The sequence below is a fragment of the Octopus sinensis genome, linkage group LG21 (genome assembly GCF_006345805.1).
Source record: "Octopus sinensis linkage group LG21, ASM634580v1, whole genome shotgun sequence".
Lineage (NCBI taxonomy): Eukaryota > Metazoa > Mollusca > Cephalopoda > Octopoda > Octopodidae > Octopus > Octopus sinensis.
This window is the reverse complement of record NC_043017.1, coordinates 14119285-14143115: the sequence shown is the minus strand read 5'-3', so window position 1 is coordinate 14143115 and position 23831 is coordinate 14119285. Positions and strand designations below refer to the sequence as shown.

At 39.0% G+C, this 23831-nt stretch overlaps 1 protein-coding gene across 4 annotated transcripts in view; it reads left to right on the top strand.

Annotated features, from left to right (window-relative positions):
* LOC115222975 (calcyphosin-2-like) overlaps window positions 1-23831 on the top strand; it is a 72624-nt gene that overhangs the window by 25703 nt on the left and 23090 nt on the right. For all 4 annotated transcript variants that reach the window (XM_036511985.1, XM_029793398.2, XM_029793397.2 and 1 more), the window contains 3 exons: window positions 3594-3712; window positions 4497-4603; window positions 6114-6277. In XM_036511985.1, the coding sequence (XP_036367878.1) occupies window positions 3594-3712; window positions 4497-4603; window positions 6114-6277 (390 nt within the window). The remainder of the gene's footprint in view (window positions 1-3593; window positions 3713-4496; window positions 4604-6113; window positions 6278-23831) is intronic.

Here is a 23831-nt window from a genome sequence, read left to right as displayed (position 1 = left end):
ATGTAAACTTGCTCATTCAGATTCCCCAACCTCGTATTTTAACACCTTGCCAAATGGAGTAGAAAACCAGATGTTCAGATAAGAAACCTTGTTTTTCAGCCTAGCACACATCTAAACCTCTCTTTTTCTCAGTGTAGATCATAATTACCTCTCTCTCTCTCTCTCCCTCTCTCTCTCTCTCTCTCTCTCTCTCTCTCTCTCTCTCTCTCTCTCTCTCTCTCTCTCTCTCTCTCTCTCTCTCTCTCTCTCTCTCTCTCTCTCTCTCATATATATGCTCATTTATTCATCCATTTATCTAATTTTGTCACAGTTTGGCTGACTGAAAACTCTTGGTTATATCTCTCTAGTTAAGAATTCAAATGCCCAATTCTATCTCATTATTATCATCAATATTCTCTCACACTGGCAACCTGAGTTTTTTTGCCGTTTTGCAGTGCACCCACCCTTCCCACCACCACATGTACCGGAAGTCTCTATCCTCTGACCCCTGTTGGATGTCTCTCCCATGAACACCTGCAAAGGCTTAATGTTCCCCCCATCCTTACTGAGGGTTTATCTCCTATGTAATGTGAGGTTAGGGTTGAAGACTATTTGTATGTTTACGAGTTCTGCCAAATCCAAGCTTTCTTTTCAGGTACATGACGCTGCTGTCCCCCTTCCTTGGGTCTCACGGGGCCCACACCTCCCACATCCTCAGAGTTGGCACACTGAAAGGTAGATCTGGGGAGATTGTTGAGATGTTTGAATGGAGACATGTAGATTTGCGCTGCATCCAAGAAGTAAGGTGGAGAGGAAGTTCTGCTAGGTTCCTCACAGGCAAAGAACATAGGTATAAGATTTTCTGCCAAGAAATGGGTTGATAAAGTAATCAAGGTAGTCAGAGTATGTGACAGAATGCTTAAGATTAGATTAGTGCTTCATCAAGGGTTAGCAACCATTACCTCAGATTATGCTCCTCAGTCGGGGCCACCCGATGAACAGAAAGACCAATTTTATGACACTCTCTTGCAGACTACCTCGTTGATGAATGACAGGGACCTTCTCTTTGTGGCTGGCAACTTCAATAGGCATGTTGGACAACATGCAGGGTACTTCCATGGTGTACATGGAGGCTATGGTTTTGCTTCCTGCAATGAGGAGGGAACCAGGCTGCTGGAGTTCTGCAAAGGAAATGATCTTATGGTTTGTAATACTAACTTCAAGAAACTTGCCAGCCACCTATTCACCTACCAATCTGGTGGACACACTAGTCAAATTGATTATATCCTCACCAGGAAACATGAAAGGTGGCCATTTATAAATGACAAAACCTTCCCGAGTGAAGAATGTACCCCAGAACATAGATTAGTAGTCAGCGACTTCAAGATCAGGGCTAAATGGATGCCCAGAAGATGACCAGCATGGGGAATTGTCTGGAAGCTTAAGGATCCTGCAAATGGACAGATTTAGAGACGTATTACTCAAAGATTTTGTTGAAATAGAGGGGGATACAGCATCACATCTGGAAGACAACTGGAGGTTTCTACAGAACAACCTATTGAGGGCTACTGACCAGATCTGTGGATGGTGCAAAGTCCCCTCTCGGCCCAAGGTAACGTGGTGGTGGAACAATGTAGTTGACAGGGCCATTAGAGAAAAGAAACAGGCTTGGAAGGACTGAAAGAACGGTGGTAGCAGGGAATTGTATCAGACTGCCAGAAGGGAAGCTAGAAGACAGGTTTATTTAGCCAGATGGGAAGCAGATAAGGAAAAATTTGCCAATGTTCTGCGTCGTGATGACCAAAGACTTGAGGTATTTTGTGTTGCAAGACAGTGTGTGAGAGAGAATCCTGATGTGGTAGGAGAGAAATGTGTCCACATAGATGATGGCTCACTTGCATTTAATGAGGCTGAAAAGAGATAGACTTGGAGAAGCCACTATGAAAGGTTGCGAAATGAAGAGAATGAATGGGAGAAAGAGAGTCTGCAAAATGTTGACTCAATAGAGAGACCAGCTATCTGAGTTGACAGTACCTTGGTAGATAAAGCAATTAAGAGTATGAAGAGGTAAAGCCCCTGGCTGACCAGGAATCACTGCAGAGATTCTTAAAATATCTGGCAGTGTCAGCTATAGTCTAGTCACCCATATAGTCAATCAGGTGATAGCTGAAGGAATCATACCCAGTGACTGATGTAGCAGCACCACAGTCAATTGCTACAAAGGTAAAGGTAAAGATTGGAGCCTAGTGCAGCCTTCTGGCTTGCCAGCCCTCAGTCAAACTGTCCAACCCATGCCAGCATGGAAAGCAGACGTTAAATGATGATGATGATGGTCTACCTCCTGTGGTTTCCATGTTTTTTATTCTATTCACGTTTTCCCCTTTCCTTTCTTTCAACTGATTTCAATGTAACCCACATTTTTGTAACCTATTCTTGTAATGTCCTCTCATCCATCACTCTTGTGATGAATAATGAAAGATTGTGATGCTGTATAATGACTGTAGGCATGAGTGACAGAGCTCAAGTGTGCTGAAGGAAAATCTGTAAATCAGAGTATTTGCCATGATATGATGGTTAAGACATGTGATGTGCATGAAAGATAATGGATGCATAAGCATCAAAAGATGTGAGTTGGAGGAACCTGCAGAAGCAGTGAAGGGTTCATCTCAATAGACACTGTCCCAGGAGACGATGGCACACACCCACACACAAATTAGACTTGTCTAATGCCAGTATGGGAAAGTGGACATTAAAGAGAAGATTGGCAGTAATACTAGTTTACTGCATTAATTAAATCCTGGTGTGCCCTTATCAGACGAGTAGTCATGATGGGTATATTTGTACCCTTTGATGGCATGCATTGCTCTCTCACTCAATAAAAATTATAATGATAATATCCTTGAAGAGAGACTAGGGTGGAAGAGACTTAATTGCTGTAGAAGAATGTGTCTAGATGGAAAGGAAAAGCCTCTTAGAATATTTACACAACAGCCCCGAGAAACTAGTAAAGATAGTGAATGAGGAAGAGGTGAACAAGTGTGAAATAGGAGAAAAGGGTAAGAATGAAATTCAAAGAGAGCACATTAGATAGATCAAAGAGAAACCTTTGCATGGTCAGTTTTGGAAAGTCATTGGGGATGTTTGCTCCTTTCTTAATCAAGGCTTGATTAAGAAAGGAGCAATTGAAAAAGGAAAGAGAGAGCCTAATTTTAGCAGCCCAGGATCAAGCGATAAAAAACAAACAACTTGAGGAAAAATGTATATGGAGAGTATAAAAATGTATATGGAGAGAGTGTGTCAGGAACATGTTGAGTGTGTGAAACTTGTAGGATTTAGGTGATACTTAGCTGCTATTTCCAGTAGATTGAGCAGCCATGTAAATGAAGGCAGCAACAGTCAATACTTCCTCTATCTCAAGACAAGAATGTGAAACATTAAACTCTTCCCTCATTATAGTAAATTAACAAACTCTCTGATACATTAACTATTATCAATAGAAACCAAAGCCAGTCGCTTTGGATTCCCAGTTTTATGATTTATATTGTTTGCTACATTCAAGGTCTTTTCAGATTTTAAATAAGAATTATTTTTAAATTCTTTCATTTTTTTTAAAGGGTGCTGACTTAGTAATAAGTGGTCATAACCAGCCGTGTCTACCAGAAACTTTAAAGAAACAGCCTATAGTTTTCTTCCGTGTCACTGATGTTGATGAGCAAGAAAAATCTAAAATTCTGTAAGTTTTAGTCAATTATTTTTTTATTGTCTTAGACAGAAAAAGAAGGGCAGCACATCTGATTCTGGAATGTCCTGGTTAAGAATTGCTTCCACTAAAAGTGCTCTCTCGTATTTGTATATACAGAAACATATATAATATACTGACAAGTGCGAAATAAAAGAAACAAAGTCAGTGAATCTTCACATGGGTGTTGAATGGAGACAGAAAAGAACACGTCTTCCTTGTTCCAGCTACAACAGAGAGAAAGAAACAGAAGTTAGGAGAAGAAAGAAAGATGGCTGATGGTCACATGGGAGCCACATGAGCAAGGGAGGGAGAGAGAGAGTGACAGAATAGTGGGAGAAGAGAAGGTAAAAGAATAAGAGAGAGAGAAAAACGATGGGTGTCCCAGTTGATACAATCAACAGAACAGCCTGCTCGTGATATTTATGTGCAAGTGGCTGAGTATACCGTTAACCTTGTTCTCAGAGAGATTAACCGTGATGCAGAATGCAACAAGGCTGGCCCCTTTGAATTACAGGTACAGCTCATGTGTTTTGCTAGCTGAGTGGATTGAAGCAATGTGAATCAATGTGCCATGCTCAGGATACAACGTGCCATCGGGAATTAAACTCATGACCTTGCGATCATTAGCCAATTACCCAAACTACTAAGCCATGCCCTTTCACTGACTCAAATATAATATGATGTAAATATGCAAAATTACTGTAGGTTTTGGATTGAAATGGTTGTTGTTAGTATTCACAAAGCAGTAAGCAATTTTCATAACATTTTATTTTAGATTGGCAAATGTTCTGCCTTCAGATCAAAAAGATGTCTACACCAAGATGCATGTACCAAAAGAAAAAGAGGAGAGAGAAAAATCATTGCTGTTTGCTAAAGTACAACGTATGTAATATTCCATAAATCTCGGGTGTTTACCATCAATTTTGTCTAACCCCATATTATGTATTCTTTAGAGCAGTCATTCCCCAATTTTTTTCCCTGTTTTATCTTTATTTAAAGTCTGACAGGTTCAGATCACGCTCTGCATATATTGTATGTCTTACAGAGCATAAGCGTTTCACAATCCTCATAGTTTCAAATATTTACCATACAGTATTGTTATAGAGAGATGATGGTGGGAGTCAACACTAGATTTTAAATGAGTGGTTGGGTAACAATGCCAGCCTCAGACTTTGGAGCAAGATTCACCTGGTAAAGCAGTCTGGCTGTGGGTCGCTTTAGTAGCATAAATGTAGGCCTTATTCAAAGAACATTGCCTTCAGTCTAAACTAAACTAATCTAAGAAAACCTAACCTGAGCTACCTTGTGTCATATGCCAAAATGTACCTTTTGAGCTCAAATTTCGCTGAAGTAGCATCAGTTACACATTGCTACTTATGTTTTGTACTTTCTTGTTTGCTTCTTGTATTTCTTGTGCTGTACAAAATAAAACACAGCGTATGAATTAAATAAAAGAAATCTGATGTTGCCCTTATGATATTTTTTTTTGTAGCAAACGGACCTGTTCCCTTTTGTGAAGCGTGATGATTCACTCTGAGCTCCGCTTCCTGCACCAATCATATTAACCAGCCTTATGCAGTTTTGTTATTACTCAGTTTGGGGACAACAGCTGTAGAGTTTAGAATAAGTTGAGAAAAAGGTCTGAGACAGGATCAATGAATTTGTGATCGTTAGAAGTCTTTAAATGTGGCTGTTTGGAAGAAATCTGTAAATTATATACCATCGTCATTATGATTTAATGCCTGTTTTCCAAGTTGGCATAGATTGAACAGTTGAACAGGACCTGATGATCCACAGAACTGCTCCAATATCTGTTTTGGCATGGTTTCTATAGCCAGATGCACTTTCTAATGCTAGCCACTTTATAGAGACTGTACTAGGTGCATTTTTGTATGACTAGCTTTTGTGAGGTCATCAACCATGTTATAAAGGAATGTAGAGACCATTCTGAAACAAACATGGGAGCTCATTGCAGTCCTCTCAGCTGTTGGATCCTGTCAAACCACCCAACCTATGCCAGCATGGAATAGACACTAAATGAAGATGATGTTGATGATATAAAATATTAACTGTATTGACCTCAATTGTCTTAAAAGGCCAGCAGGGGTTACATAAACCTATTCCACATCAAAACAGAAAAAGGGTTTTAAATTCCACAGAGGAATCCTTCCACATTGATATTGACTGAAAACTATAAAACAGTCAAAATGGCTAAAAGAAAATTTGATTTCTTTTCAGTTATCTTCCATAAATTATTAAAACTACATCTTTTTGTCGATAGTTTTTTTTTTATTCTGATATAAAGCAGTAGTATTGTTTTGCAAATTCTTATAAATTTCTAAGTTGATTCTATACATTTAAATGGAATACTTGTTTTTAATGTTATATCTAGAAATAGTTTGTGATAAACTAAAAAGACGTGGTGTCCGGACTGTAACTGGTTTGGGTCAGCATTATGAAAAATTGTGCCAAAAATCATCTGCTCCTCAACACTTTTTAGTGAAGTCTGATCTGGAAGAAGGACTTAAAGTTTTCCATATTGAACTTCCTCAAACTGTGAGTATGAACTTCAGATGTGCACTTTTTGTTTAAACATTTTGTGAACGGGGGAGAAAGGGCAGCACACGAGACTTTTAAAGGCCTCTAAGACTGGTGGGAAGAAGCTAGCCTGGGTATCGAGATCTACTCTCAATACTTGCAACGTACCCCACGATGAGGTTATTATCATTTAATGCCCCCTTTTGTTTCATGCTTGCTTGGGTCAGACAAAATTTGTTGAGCTGGATGCCCTTCCTGCTGCTAACCTTCACCTGTTTCCAGAGTAATATTTTCCCCCAGGCTGAATATGTTCACAGCAAAGCTTGAAAACAAAGAACACCACATATGTATAACACATGTTTACAACTATTGCAAGATAAGGAAACAAAAAAAAACATACAACACACACACTTATATATACATATATATATAATATATATATATATATATAGGTGTAGGTGTGGCTGTGTAGTTTAGAAGCTTACTCTCCTACTATACAGTTTTAGGTTCAGTCCCACTGTGTGTCACCTTGAGCAAGTGTCTTCTACAATAGACCTGGGCTAACCTAAGCCATGTAAGTGGATTTGAGGGATGGAAACTGAAAGAAGCCTGTTATATGTGTTTTCTTGTTTTGACATGTGAGAGATACAAATAAGTGATTTATAACCAATATTCTGTGAAAATGCATTTGGCCATGGGGAAAATCTTACCTTTCTTGGAAACAGGTGAGGGTTGACAACAGGAAGAGCATCCAGCCATAGCACAATTTGCTTCAATAAGCTCCACTGACTTGTGTGATAATGGTACAGTGTAAGGTAAAATGGTGATTATATATGTTTGTATGTATGTGTATGCATATATATATGCATGTATTTAAATGCATGATGGTATTCTTTCAGTTTTCTATCTACCTAATCCATTCACAAGACTTAGATTGTCCTAGGTTGATAGTAAAAGACACTTTCTCAAGGTACCACACAACGGCACTGAACCTGCAACGATGTGGTTGCAAACGTCTCCATCACACAGTTATACTTGCGCTTGGTGCAGGTTAAAATATCAGGTTGAGTAAAAAGTAATATTTGGAAAAATCAAGAATTTGTACTGGATTTCTGCAGAGATTTGAATTTTTTAAAAACATTTTTTTGCAATTGTCTGATAATACAGACATAGACTTTCCCAAATGCATCAATAAATTAACATTGATATTTTTTTCACCATTGTTACAATCATCTGAAATGGAACTGTCAAAGTGTGATATTCAACCAATTTTACTATTCAACTTCAAAAAAGGACATAAAGCAGCTGAAACTGCTTGTGATGTCCACAAAACATTTGGTGAGAAAATGACCTGTGAGCGGTCAGCTGGAAAATGATTTAACCAATTTAGCAGTAGAGACCTGAGCCTTGAAGATCATGAGCATAGTGGACATCCATCTGTCATTGATGACAGTCAGTTAAAGATCCATGTAAAACAACCTAAGAACTAGCAAAAGAATTTTAAGTTAGTCAAAAAACTGCCTGCAACCATTTGCATGCAATTGGAAAATCAAAAAAAGCTCAACAAATGGGTACCGCATGGTTTGCTTGAAAATCAGAAATAGCTTGGCTAGGTATTTCTCTTGCAGCTGTCTTACCAGAAATATGGCATCAGTGGTGCTTTTCCCTGGCACGAAACCAAACTGCATCTCATCTAAGCTGATTCTCTCCCTAATCAGTTGGGCTATGACCCTCTCTGTAACCTTCATTACCTGATCCAACAGCTTGATACCTCTGTAATTATTTGTATATATATATATATATATACATACTACATATATACATACTATATATATATATATATATATATGTGTGTGTGTGTATATGCTCTAACACAGACAAGTGAATGAACCAGTGGATCTCTTTGCCACCTCACCTATAAGCAGCAATGTAATTACGATGGAATACACACACTGATAGCGAAAAAGGTATACTACTAGCCATAGATGAGATGGATGCAAACTCAACTGCTGATCCTGATGGTTTCCCAGCAATCTTCCTCAAATCATGTAAGCATGCCCTGGCAAAACCCCTCCAGATTCTCTTCCAGAGCTTTCTTGCAAATGGCAGACTGCCAAGCAAGCTGAAGGAGGGAATAATATGCCCAATCGATTAAGTGGGAAGCAGAGCAGATGCCAAAAACTATAGTCCTATGTCTCTGACTTAACACATCAGCAAAGTTATGGAACGGATAGTAAGAGGGAAACTAATCACATTCCTTGAAGAAAATAACTTGCTGAGTGATACCCAGCATGGCTTTCGACTAAGTAGGAGGTGCCTGACTCAGCTCTTACAACATTATGACTGGGTGTTGAGGCAGTTACTCAACAACTCAAATGTGGATGTAATATACTTAGATTTTGCCAAAGTGTTTGACAACGTGGATCATGGTATGATATGCCACAAACTGCGTGGTTTCAGCAAAGCTGGAAAATTTGGAGAGTGGTTACATGACTTTATGAAAGATAGGAGTCAGGCAGTAGTGGGTAATGGAGCCACCTCAATGAAAACACAGATAGTGAATGGTGTTCCACAGGGCACTGTCTTGGGATCACTGCTTTTCATAGTGGCCCACTCAGATATGCCCTCAAATGCCCGGATAGCCACCCTTGCAAGCTATGCAGATGATACAAAAGTCTCGCAGAAAACACAGAACGCCAGCAATGTTGCACATCTGCAGCAGGAGTTGGACTCAATTTGCAGATGGGCTGAGGATAATAATATGCAGTTTAATGCTGAAAAATTCCAAGCCCTGCACTAGCAGCTTCCAAAACTGAATATGAAACTTACAGGGTACACTGGTCCACAGGGAATTTCAATCCTAGAGCCTAAATCAGTGAGGGACCTAAGTATCGACATGAGTGATGATACTTCTTTTCAAGTGCACATTACCAGGATGGCGACAAAGGTCTGGTGAATAAGCAGGGTGGGGAAGAACTTCATAGCCAAGTTCCCTCAACTTCTGGAGCGTCATTAGTGAAGCGTGTGGTTGAGCATTGTCATGAAGAATGACTGGCCCTCTTCTGTTGACCAGTCTGGGACAGAGGAGTAGTAGGTTTTTGTTCATTTTGGCAATATTTTTTTTGCAGTAATAGTTTCCCTGGGTTTTAAGAAGTTATAGTGGATGAGTCCAGCTGTACAAAACCAAACAGCTCGGATTTGGTCTGGTTATGGAGATGAAGTGACAAGTAAATTTCATATCTGTGCATTTTCTGATTTTCAAGCAAACCATGTGGTACCCATTTGTTGAGCTTTTTTGATGTGAGGTATACTTTCCATCTCAATATGGCTAACCACTAAGGGTGGCTTGTAGCTTGTAGGCCCAGGAGAACATCGTCTCCAGCTGACTTAAGGCACACTTTCTGTGCTCTTATGGTATTTGCAAAGGGAGGTCATCGTTCCCTCGTCAACCTAAGTGATACGCATGGACTGCAATTTCTAGGTATTGACCTATCCTCAGCGTACAATCACAAGAGGGTGATGGATGAGGAGAAAAGACTCAGTAGTTGTCAGTTTGTATTCTGTCATTTGTAACTTCAACACAGGAGAATCTCTTTTTCAAGTATGGACTTTATGAAATTTTACTCATCATACATTGAAGGACAAATCTTTCAATTTACAATTTAACATAGTGGAGCATTTAGTATATATGTGTATATATATATCTATATATATATATATATATATATGTGTGTGTGTGTATATATATAGTGGTATAAATATCAACATAATTATTTCTCCTTCCTTTTTTTTTTCCTCTTCTCCTTTCTTCCCTTCTCCAAACTTACAGACACACCTCCACAAAACAATAATAAAAAGAATTCTTCTCTAAACCCCAAAACCATTTGACCATCCCTCATTAAACACACACACACACTCTCTCTCACAATGATAAAAAGGAAATATAATTTATGGTCTACCTCCCCGCCACCACACACTCAATAACACTATGAAATGGTCAAAACTGAAATTCTTTTCCCCCAAGTTCTTAGACGCCCTTTGGAGTAAACTTCCTGTCCAGCAGAGCAAAATAAAATTTTTTTTTTCTTCTTCTCTCTCTCTTCCCCTCTTTTTCTTTAGCACTCATTCCAAATACAAACACACACACACACACACACATGCTCTCTCTCCCTCCCTCTCACTTTCTCCTCATCCATCACCCTCTTGTACTGTCTTATATTCCTCCCCACCACTACAAACTCAAAAACATTATAAAATGGTCAAAACTTTTCACACAGGAACGTAGTTTGATTTGAAAACCCCACTAGAATGGGAGAAAGCGCTAATACATGATCTAAGTTATATGATGTATAAAAACATGTAATTTACAAATAAATATCAGTAAATATAAAACCATCTGAATTTCTGAGTACCTCATTTCTTCTAATATAAAATACCTGTACATCATCTCCAAACCTTCTAATATATACACACACACACACACACACACACACACACACACACACATATATGTGTGTGTGTATGTATATGTATATATATAATTACAAAGTGAGATAGGGGTTATAAGTGTAACCCACTATGGGATATCATTTATCCAATATACTGCCAGTAAAGTACCCAGAAAGGCTAATACATAAATGCTAAGAATTGCAATGCAATTAATTCATTTATTGTATTATATGGGCGAAGGTAAAATGTTTTACCTCAAATTCATAATACAAAATAAGAAAATGGAGGAATAGATTTCTTTCAATCATCAACTACTAGATAATACCAATTCATGTAATTTATTAACTAATTATTTAGGAACATCCAGATCAAACAGAATACTACAGAATAAAACAGTACGCATCAATAAGTAAGATAATACCATAAGAACAATACATATAAATATAAAATGGATCTTACAGCTGTTTCAGCCTGTAGATAAGAGTATCTCATTATGCTCATATTAGTCAGATGCAGTTATAAATGAGTTACTTATATATATATATCTCAAGGCCTCGTCAGAGATTATAAAGTACAATTATAAAGGTATAAAATGAAGATATAAAGTGCAAATATGAATATTAGAGAAGGTACACATATACAAGAATAAGTATATATACATATATACATATACATATAAGTGTATATACACCTACATATACATATATATAAGTATATACATAATAATATACATACACATAAGGTCACAGTTAATCAAATCTATATACTAGAATATACATACATATATATATCCACATCAAAATGTACATATACAAAGTCCAGAGTTCATTGTATTACATTACAAAAGGCTATTAATATTATTATTATTATTATTATTAATGATACCAATAAAGAATATGTGCATTCTGCTATTCACAATACATAGTAGATGGAAAATGCCACATAAAATACAGCATCAGCATAATATAATACAATACAGTATAGCACGCCAGTTCCTAAATAATTAGTTAATAAATTATATGAATTGATATTATTGAGTAGTTGATGATTGAAAGAAATCTATTCCTCCATTTTCTTATTTTGTATATATATATATATATATAATACTGGAGTAAACACATAAATGTGAAACAAGGTGGAAAAAAGAGTACTCAAATACCAGTGGTAGAGTAATATGCTTTATTTAAAGCAGCAGAAAATTCAACAAAACCTGTTACTCTGAGTTTCTAGCAAAAACTGTCCGATGAACGGCAACGGAAAACTCAGAGTAACAGGTTTTGTTGAATTTTCTGCTGCTTTAAATAAAGTGCGCAAGATGGTTCACTTGCGCTAAATGAGGATGCAAAGAGAGAGGTTTGGAGACGCCACTATGAAAGGTTGCTGAATAAAGAAAATGAATGGGATAAAGAGAGTCTGCCGAATGTTGACCCAACACAGGGACCAGCTATCCGAGTTGATAGTTCCGTGGTAGCTAAGGCAATTAGAAGCATGAAGACAGGGAAAGCCCCAGGCCCATCAGGAATCACTGCAGAGATGCTCAAAATGTCTGGTAGTGTCGGCTATAGCCTAGTCACCCATATAGTTAATCAGGTGATACATGAAGGAGTCATACCCAAGGACTAGTGTAGCAGCATAATAATCAACTGCTACAAAGGTAAAGGTGACGCCCTAGATACAAATAACTACAGAGGTATCAAGCTGTTGGATCAGGTGATGAAGGTTACAGAGAGGGTCATAGCCCAACTAATTAGAGAGAGAGTTAGTTTAGATGAGATGCAGTTTGGGTTTGTGCCAGGGAAAAGTACTACTGATGCTATATTCCTGGTAAGGCAACTGCAGGAGAAATACCAAGCCAAAGATAAGCCCCTGTACCTGGCTTTTGTTGACATGGAGAAAGCCTTCAACAGGGTCCCCCGATCCCTTATCTGGTGGTCAATGAGGAAACTAGGGATAGATGAATGGTTAGTGAGAGCTGTGCTGGCAATGTATAGGGACGCTGCTAGTAAGGTGAGGGTTGGCAACGAGTACAGTGAAGAATTCCGGGTAGAGGTTGGGGTCCACCAAGGCTCAGTCCTCAGCCCCCTCCTACTTATCATAGTCCTCCAGGCAATAACGGAGGAATTCAAGACAGGATGCCCTTGGGAGCTCCACTATGCTGATGACCTTGCTCTAATTGTTGAGTCGCTATCAGAACTGGAGAAGTTTCAGGTGTGGAAACAAGGATTAGAATCGAAGGGCCTCAGAGTCAATCTAGCTAAAACCAAAGTCGTAATCAATAGGAAGGTAGACAAATCACAAACGCCTTCAGGTAGATGGCCCTGCTCGATCTGTAGAAAAGGTGTAGGTAGAAACTCTATAAGATGCACCAAGTGTAAGCTATGGACACATAAGAGGTGCAGCAATGTCAAAGGAAGGCTAACTAGGAAGATAGTTTTTGTTTGTGGCAGATGCTCAGGAGCAATAAACACTGAAAATGCTCGGAGACCAACTTCTGCCACATTCCAGGGAGAAAAACTAGAAATAGTTGATAGCTTCCGTTACCTAGGTCACCAAGTCAGCAGCGGGGGCGGGTGTGCTGAAAGTGTAACTGCTAGAGTAAGAATAGCTTGGGCAAAGTTCAGAGAGCTCTTACCTCTGCTGGTGACAAAAGGCCTCTCGCACAGAGTGAAAGGCAGACTGTATGATGCATGTGTACGAACAGCCATGCTACATGGCAGTGAAACATGGGCCGTGACTGCTGAGGATATGCGTAAGCTCGCAAGAAATGAAGCCAGTATGCTCCGATGGGTGTGTAATGTCAGTGTTCATAGTCGGCAGAGTGTAAGTACCTTGAGAGAAAAGTTTGACCTAAGAAGCATCAGTTGTGGTGTGCAAGAGAGACGTTTGCGCTGGTATGGTCATGTGGCGAGAATGAATGAAGATAGTTGTGTGAAAAAGTGCCACACCCTTATGGTTGAGGGAACATGCGGAAGAGGCAGACCCAGGAAAACCTGGGACGAGGTGGTGAAGCACGACCTTCGAACTTTAGGTCTCACCAAGGAAATGGCACGTAAAAAGCAAAAGGAAGTGGCACGTAAAAAGCACCATCCGTTCGTGGCCATTTGCCAGCCTCGTCTGGCACCTGTGCGGGTGGCACGTAAAAAGCACCCACTACATTCACGGAGTGGTTGGCGTTAGGAAGGGCATCCAGCCGTAGAAACACTGCCAGATTTGACTGGGCCTGATGAAGCCTTCTGGCTTCACAGACCCCAGTAGGACCGTCCAACCCATGCTAGCATGGAAAACGGATGCTAAACGATGATGATGATGATGATGTACATAGATATATATGTATGTATATATGTACATACAAGGGACGTTCAATAAGTAATGCCTCTGACTCACTTGCAGTTGTTTGATCTAGCTGAAATTTTGCATGTGCAATTATTTATATCTCTAAGTGGCAAATTACAGCTCTGAATTAATTGTGGTTTCTGATTTACAGGTGTTTGAACCGAGTCAAGTGTGAAATGGAGCCTGTTGAGTGTCGAGCAGTGATCCGGTTTTTGTATTTGAAAGGACGCACACCATGGGAGACTTTTGATGAAATGAAAGTAACTTATGGTGATGATGCCCCATCATATGACCTTGTAAAACGCTGGCATCGTGAATTCAAACATGGTCGGAACTCTGTGGAAACAGCTCCCAGATCTGGTTGCCCCCCTTCTGCCATTGATGAGGCATCTGTCCGTCAAGTTGAGGCTGCCATTTTGGAAGATCGACGCATAATTATTCGCCAAATAGCCCATGAGGTCAAGATTAGTACCGGGTCTGTGGAAACTATCATTCATGACCATTTGCATATGCAAAAGGTGTCTGCCAGATGGATTCCCAGGTTGCTCATGCCTTTCCAGAAGCAAGAAAGAACGGTCGAGTGCTCGAGGGTGAATTTGGAGATGTGCCAAGAAGATGAGTCAAAATTTTTCAAAAGACTGATTACACAGGATGAAACCTGGGTCCATCACTATGATCCAGAGACCAAAGCCCAGTCAATGCAGTGGAAGCACCGTGACTCACCCCCTCCAAAGAAGGCAAGGGTGCAGCCCTCCGCTGGCAAGGTCATGCTCACAGTCTTCTGGGACCAGGACGGAGTAGTGATGACAGATTTCCTGGCAAAGGGTACCACAATTGCAGGAGCCTATTATGCTTCACTTTTGAGGAAATTAAGAGAAGCTATCAAAATCAAGAGGCGGGGCAAGATCAGCAAAGGCATCCTCCTCCTGCAGGACAACGCTCCGGTCCACAACTCGCGTGTCGCCAGATCAGAAGCACAGGCGTATGGCTATGAACTCCTCCCCATCCCCCCTACTTTCCTGACCTTGCACCCTCTGATTTTTATCTCTTCCCAGTCATGAAGTTGTTTTTGAAAGGAAAGCGTTTCCCAGATGATGCAGCCTTGATTTCTGAAGTCATGTTGAGGTTGGAGGACCAAGCTGGGTTCTTCTACAAAAACGGTCTCCAGAGCTGTATCAAACGATGGGAGAAATGCGTAACTCTGAGTGGTTCCTATGTAGAAAAAGACTAATAACTGTGCCAAGTTTCGTTGCTCTACTGCTATGGGAAGTGGGTCAGGTGCATTACTTATTGAACGCCCCTCGTATATATATATATGTATATATATATATATATGTATGTATATATATGTATGTATATATATATGTATATATATATATATATGTATGTATATATATATGTATATATATATATATGTATGTATTTATATATGTAAATTTATATATGTATATGCATTTGTCTATATATATGTATAGATATATATATTATGTATATGTATATGTGTCTATATGTATATATTATATATGTATATGTATGTATATGTATATATGTATATAGATGTATGTATGTATATATGTATATAGATGTATCTCTTATTATAAAAGGCAGATTTTATCTGCCTCCCTTTGGGAGTTATACAAATCTACAATATAGGATTTCTTCAATTACAATTTACCTAGCAGTTTTAAGAGTACAATGCATCGCGTCATGCCAGGTCCAGTTTTTAAAATTTAAACTCCAATTAAGCAAAATTTACAGAAAACTCACATTCTGGTGTGTGTGTCAAATGCTTTTCTTAGTCTGGTTTACACCACACGCAAACGCACACACACAGTGGGCAACGAATAAAATGAAAGTAATTGACTTACTGTAGTGAGTGATTCTTTCACTCTGCTTCCCACTTCCTCTTTCCACACATACACACGCAAATATATAAATAAAATTGTAAGCTAACGTGCGGTGTGTGAGTGGGTGTGTGTGGGGTGCGCGCGTGTGTGTGGTGTGTGAGGGTGCGTGTGTGTGTGTGTGTGCGTGTGCGTGAGTGTGTGATAGGAAAGTTTTTTACGACGAATATAACACCTATATCCAAGTAGCAGAAAGATAAGACAGTAAGGTGTGATTTGAGGGAGATTTGGCTGCTATTTCTACCATGTCTAGCTGCCATGTAGGGGTCTCCCTCATAGGCTCATACATACATATATACATAGATAAGACAGTAAGGTGTGATTTGGGGGAAATTTGGCTGCTATTTCTACCAGGTCTAGCGACCATGTAGGGGTCTCCCTCATAGGCTCATACATACATATATACATAGATAAGACAGTAAGGTGTGATTTGGGGGAAATTTGGCTGCTATTTCTACCAGGTCTAGCTACCATGTAGAGGTCCCCCTCATTGGCTCATATATATATACATACATAAGACAGTAAGGTGTGATTTGAGGGAGATTTGGCTGCTGTTTCTACCAGGTCTGTTAGGCCTTCTCATGTAAACTCAAGCTTTCTCATGCCTTGACCAAAGCAGAGAATGTATTCTTTTATTCTTCTGCTTTTTCCAGCCATTGGTCTGTGGCCATGCTGGGGCAATGCCTTGAAGAATTGTAGTTTAAAGAATCAACTCCACTTTTATTTTTGTAAGCATTGTACATATTCTATCTGTTTCCTTTGTCAAACCACTAGGTGACAGGGATGTAAACAAACTAACATTCGTTGTCAAGCAGTGGTGGAGGACAATCACAAGCACAGACACGCACACACACACACATACATGCATACACATATACACACATACATACATACATACATATATATATATGTGTGTATATATATATTGCAGCGTGGAAGGTGTTTGTAAGCCATTTAAGAAACACACAAAAACCGTTAGATTCACTTCAACATTTAAATTTAATTTGCCAAAATATTTTTGTCGCTTTGAGACCGCGACCTGTTCACTGACAAAAATATCGTGCTAACAGGTCGCGGTCTCAAATCGATGAAAATATTTTGACAAATTAAATTTAAATGTTGAAGTGAATCTAACGGTTTTTTGTTGTTTCTTAAATGGCTTATAAACACCTTCAACGCTGCAACTGTTTTCGTTCCAGCACACGATCTCAGATCAAGTCACTTGCTATGCAAGTACATCTCTGTAACTATATATATATTTATTATATATATATATATATATATATATATATATATATATATATATATATATATATATATATATATATGTATATTGGTAAAAACAGTAAGATAACAAAAGAAAGAAAGAGACCTCAATATTATGTAAATAGAGGAAATCTTTATATATAAAAGTGAGGTTGTGTGTCTGTCTCCTACGATTTAGATTCCTAACTACTCCACATTTTGCGGTGCAGTTTAACCAAAACCGGGTATCTTATAGTCGTGATTCATATCGAGACCGTCTGGGTATTAGCGCGTGTCTACGATGAGTCTACGATTTAAAAAAAAATTTACCATCAATTTTTCCCATTTTTAATCCATTTTTGACATATAAGGGAAGTAACTCTCTAAAATTTATTATTAAATCTCAGAACGTAAAAAGCTACAGTAACACCCCTCCCCCTTTGTGGTTAGCCATATTGAGATGGCTATTATACTTTACATCTCTAAAAATGCTTATATAATTATTTCCCTTACAAACCCGAGCAACGCCGGGCGATACTGCTAGTGTATGTATATAAATATGTGTATATGTATATATAGATGTATGTGTATATGTATGTATGTATATATATGTATATATAGATGTATGTGTATATGTATGTATGTATATATATATATGTATATATATATATGTATGTATGTATATATATATGTATATATGTATGTATGTATATATATATATGTATGTATATATATATATGTATGTATATATATATATGTATGTATATATATATATGTATGTATATAATATATGTATGTATATATATATATAATTATGTATATATATGATATATATATGTATGTATATATATATGTATGTATATGTATATATGTATATATATATGTATGTATATGTATATATGTATATATATATGTATATATATGTATGATATATATATGTATGTATATGTATATATATATATATATATGTATATATATATGTATATATGTATGTATATATATATGTATGTATATATATATGATGTATATATATATGTATGTATATATATATATATATATATATGTATATATATATGTATGTATATATATATGTATGTATATATATATGTATATATATATGTATGTATATATATATGTATGTATATATATGTATGTATATATATATGTATGTATATATGTATATATATGTATATATGTATATGCGTGTGTGTGTGCATATATATATATATGCGTATATATGGAAACCACTAGATATATTAACACATCATCCAATCACCTACCCTGTATAGTTGATGCCACAGTCCAAGCTGTCTCTGACAGACTAACTAAGTTATCATCAAACAATAGTATCTTCAGTGATCATGCGCATCTCTATAACCGAGCCCTCTCTAGAGCTGGATACTCCCAGAAAATATCTTTTGGTAAAAAATCATATGATAAACCGCCTAGAACATCCGTCATCAATAAAACTCCATCACATAATTGAATTAAGGATTCCAGAACCAATCATTTAAATTTAAATGAAATTAATATAAATAGTTGCAATAAAAACACAGATACAACTAACAGAAATTCTAATTTAAATTCAAACAGGATTAAGAAACAAACAGATAGAAATCACACCAATAGAAATTTAGTTAGTAAAAACTCTACCGATAGGAGTATCAGAGATAATACTAGAAGACACAAGAGTAAGAACGGTAGATTACGTAACTATATATGGTATAACATACCATATAATATACCAGTTAAGGGCAAATTATGCAAAAAAAATATTTTCAATCATATCTAATAACTTTCCACCCACTCATAAATATAGTAGTATCATCATCATCATCATCGTTTAACGTCCGCTTTCCATGCTAGCATGGGTTTTTCAAATAAAACTATTAGGATCTCATACTCAACTCTACTTAACATGAGCTGCCTCATAGCTAAACATAATAAAACCAAAATTAAAATAGCTAGTTTAGGAGTAAATAATAATGATCAATCAAACCCCAACAATCCAGGAGTTAATATTGGTAGTAATGAAATTAATAATAGCCAAGTCATTATCCCTACAGCTTTGATGCTAAACAGCGAATTTAACGTTGATAACAACTATAACTACATTAATAATAGTAACCTTGACAACAACCATACCGAAATTATCCGGGCGCGGATTAATAACAGACGGCCAGAAAATTGCAATTTCGGATGCAATTGTGTAGATGCAACAGCTTGTCCCTTACGTGGAAATTGCTTAGCAAAAAATATAGTTTATTCCTGTGAAGTAATTACTGAATCAAACACTCTTACGTACATTGGGTGCTCATCCATCTGGAAATCTAGGTTCTATATATATATATATATTGTTATATTTCGGAATGGTCATATTGCCAGTTTAGCCAATAAAAACACACGCACTATATATTTGGTATTATTTTGCTTCAGTGATATTTATTTTTTACATTAATCTTAATCTTATTTCGGCCAAAGTTCTTTCGTCCCACTCCTGTGACCGCATCAGTGGTCCTTTGTTTTCTTCTCACTTACTTGTGTCTCTCCTTACTAACCGTCAGCCATTTGTATTTCTATTGTATGTCTTCATTTGCGCATGCTTATATCTCTATGTGCGTCTATGTTTATTAGGTGTGGGGGGGGGATGCCTGTAATTTTGTATCTTCTGGGTATATACATTCTTGTAATTTGTATTTTGTTTTTGTTGTTGTTGCTTTTGTTTGTTCTAATTTGTTCATGTGTTTACATCCACCCATTATTATCATTACATTGCTTGTATGTATGTATAACAACAATATTAGTAATAATAATAATAAATCTAATCGAAAAAAAAAATATATATATAATTATATATATTATTATATATATATATATATAACATATATACACACATATATACACATATACATATACATATATATACACATATACATATATATAGTTATTCATTTCTATTTCTTTAATTATCTGTGTATTTATATGTTTGCAGGATCCACTATCGTCATATGTTGTGGTGTGTGTGCTATTGCTCCATTCTAGTTTTCTATTCAGGCTAGTTTATTTTCTATTATATCTGTAGCTTCTGTAATTTGTCTAATTGTTGCATCTGTTCTATGTGTGGACAATATCTTAATCTCTATGTTATTGATTGATCCCCCGTGTTCTTGTTCGGCGTGTTGGTACAGAATCGATGAGCTTTACCTTCCTTGAGTTGTCTCCAATGTTCATTCACCCGCTCTCCAATGCTTCTTGCTGTTTCCCCTACGTATGTTACTGTCTTGTTACTGCATCGTCCCTCTATACATCTTATACTATAGACCACATTTCTGGCTTTACAGTTTGTTTGTGGGCTAAATCTACATACAGTGCAATAGTTATCCGTACAGAGAGTTCTACTAAAAGGATAGGTTCTTACCAATTATAGATCTGATAGGGTTGCCTGGCTTTTCAACAACCTTAATTCTTAGTTTAAGTTTATCTAGGGTCCTTCTAAAGCGGTACGCCAGTTCACCTCCAGGGGTGGTGTCAACGAACATGACACTCTGGTATTTATGGCTATCATACCAAGAGTTGGCCTTCCCTATTTTCTTTTTTGTCCTCGTTCTAAGTGTTCCATGACTTGTTCCTATAGAGTGGGCAAATCCCATTCCTATCATTACATAGTATATTATCAAATTTCTTCATGGCTCCTTTGTATACTCTGACCCTTTCTTTATGGCTGTAACCTGAGAACTGCATGCGGTGAATGAAATACTGTATGTGTCTCTTTAATTCTGTAGGCTCGCACATGCGTGACACATTTCTCATTATTCTGACGAGGTCTGCCATCAAAATATTGAATTTGGCATTGCCCGCAATGGCTGAGTTCCGGTGGATCAGGTATTTTGAGGCCATAGGTTTTGCATAGTATGAATGAAGGATATGACCATTCCGAAATATAACAATATCTGTTTCAACACACGACTTCACATAAAAAATCTTGCACAACAAATATTTAAACGTATATATATATATATATCATCATCATCATCATCATCATCATTTAGCGTCCGTTCTCCATGCTAGCATGGGTTGGACGGTTCAACTGGGGTCTGTGAAGCTGGAAGGCTTCATCAGGCCCAGTCAGATCTGGCAGTGTTTCTACGGCTGGATGCCCTTCCTAACGCCAACCACTCCGTGAGTGTAGTGGGTGCTTTTTACGTGCCACCTGCACAGGTGCCAGACAGAGCTGGCAAACGGCCACGAACGGATGGTGCTTTTACGTGTCACCGGCACGGGGCCAGGCGAGGCTGGCAACGGGCACGAACGGATGGTGCTTTTACATGCCACCGGTGCTTTTACGTGCCACCAACACGGGGGCCAGACAGAGCTGGCAAACGGCCACGAAACGGATGGTGCTTTTACGTGTCACCGCACGGGGGCCAGGCGAGGCTGGCAAAGGGCACGAACGGATGGTGCTTTTACATGCCACCGACCATGGGGGCCAGACAGGGCTGGCAAACGGCCACGAACGGATGGTGCTTTTACGTGTCACCGGCACGGGGGCCAGGCGAGGCTGGCAACGGACACGAACGGATGGTGCTTTTACATGTCACCGACATGGGGGCCAGGACAGGCTGGCAACAGCACGAACGGATGGTGCTTTTACGTGTCACCAGCACGGGGGCCAGACAGAGCTGGCAAACGGCACGAACGGATGTGCTTTTACGTGTCACCGGCACGGGGGCCAGACAGAGCTGGCAAACGGCCACAAACGGATGGTACTTTTACGTGTCACCGGCACGGGGGCCAGGCCAGGCTGGCAACGAACACGAACGGATGGTGCTTTTACGTGCCACCTACAGGGGGCCAGACAGGGCTGGCGAACGGCTACGAACGGATGGTACTTTTACGTGTCACCGGCACGGGGGCCAGGCCAGGCTGGCAACGAGCACGAACGGATGGTGCTTTTACGTGCCACCTACACGGGGGCCAGACAGGGCTGGCGAACGGCTACGAACGGATGGTACTTTTACGTGTCACCTGCACGGGGGCCCTGATGTTGATCGACCTCAATTTGGTTTGATCTTGATTTTGACTGTTCTCACTGGTCTTGCCGGGTTTTCTCACGCACAGCATACCTCCAAAGGTCTCGGTCACTGCTCATTTCCTTGGTGAGACCTAAAGTTCGAAGGTCGTGCTTCGCCGCCTCGACCCAGGTTTTCCTGGGTCTACCTCTTCCACAAGTCCCCTCAACTGCCAGGGTGTGGCACTTTCGCACACAACTATCTTCAGCCATTCTCATCACATGACCATACCAGCGCATACGTCTCTCTTGCACACAACAACTGATACTTCTTAGGTTCAACTTTTCTCTCAAGGTACTTACACTCTGTCGATCCATCGGAGCATACTAGCTTCATTTCTTGCGAGCTTACGCAAATCCTCAGCAGTCACAGCCCAAGTTTCACTACCATGTAGCATGGCTGTACGTACACATGCATCATACAGTCTGCCTCTTACTTTGAGCGAGAGGCCTTTTGTCACCAGCAGAGGTAAGAGCTCTCTAAACTTTGCCCAGGCTATTCTTACTCTAGCAGTTATACTCTCAGCGCACCCGCCCCCGCTACTGACTTGGTCACCTAGGTAACGGAAACTATCAACTACTTCTAGCTTTTCTCCCTCGAAAGTGACGGAAGTTGGTCTCAGAGCATCTTCAGTGTTAATTGTTCCTGAGCATCTGCCACATACAAAAACCATCTTCCTAGTTAGCCTTCCTTTGACATTGCCTGCACCTCTTATGTGTCCATAGCTTACACTTGGTGCATCTTATAGAGTTTCTACCCTACACCCTTTCACACAGATCGAGCAGGGCCATCTACCTGAAGGCGTTTGTGATTGGTCTACCTTCCTACTTATTAGGACTTTGTTTTGGCTAGGTTGATTCTAAGGCCCTTCGATTCTAAACCTTGTTTCCATACCTGAAACTTCTCCTCTAGTTCTGATAGAGACTCAGCAATTAGAGCAAGGTCATCAGCATAGAGGAGCTCCCAGGGGCATCCTGTCTTGAATTCCTCCGTTATTGCCTGGAGGACTATGATAAATAGGAGGGGACTGAGGACTGAACCTTGGTGGACCCCAACCTCTACCCTGAATTCTTCACTGTACTCGGTGCCAACCCTCACCTTACTAGCAGCATCTCTGTACATGGCTTGTACAGCTTTCACTAACCATTCATCTATCCCTAGTTTCCTCATTGACCACCAGATGAGGGATCGGGGGACCCTGTCGAAGGCTTTCTCCATATCAACAAAAGCCAGGTATAGGGGCTTGTCTTTGGCTAGGTATTTCTCTTGCAGCGTCTTACCATGAAAATAGCATCAGTAGTACTTTTCCCTGGCACGAATCCAAACTGCATCTGATCTAGGCTAACTCTCTCTCTAATTAGTTGGGCTATAACCCTCTCCGTAACCTTCATTACCTGATCCAGCAGCTTGATACCCCTGTAGCTATTTGTATCTAGGGCGTCACCTTTACCTTTGTAGCAGCTGACTATTATACTGCTACACCAGTCATCGGGAATGACTCCTTCGTGTATCACCTGGTTAACTATACGGTGACTAGGCTATAGCCGACACTACCAGATATTTTGAGCATCT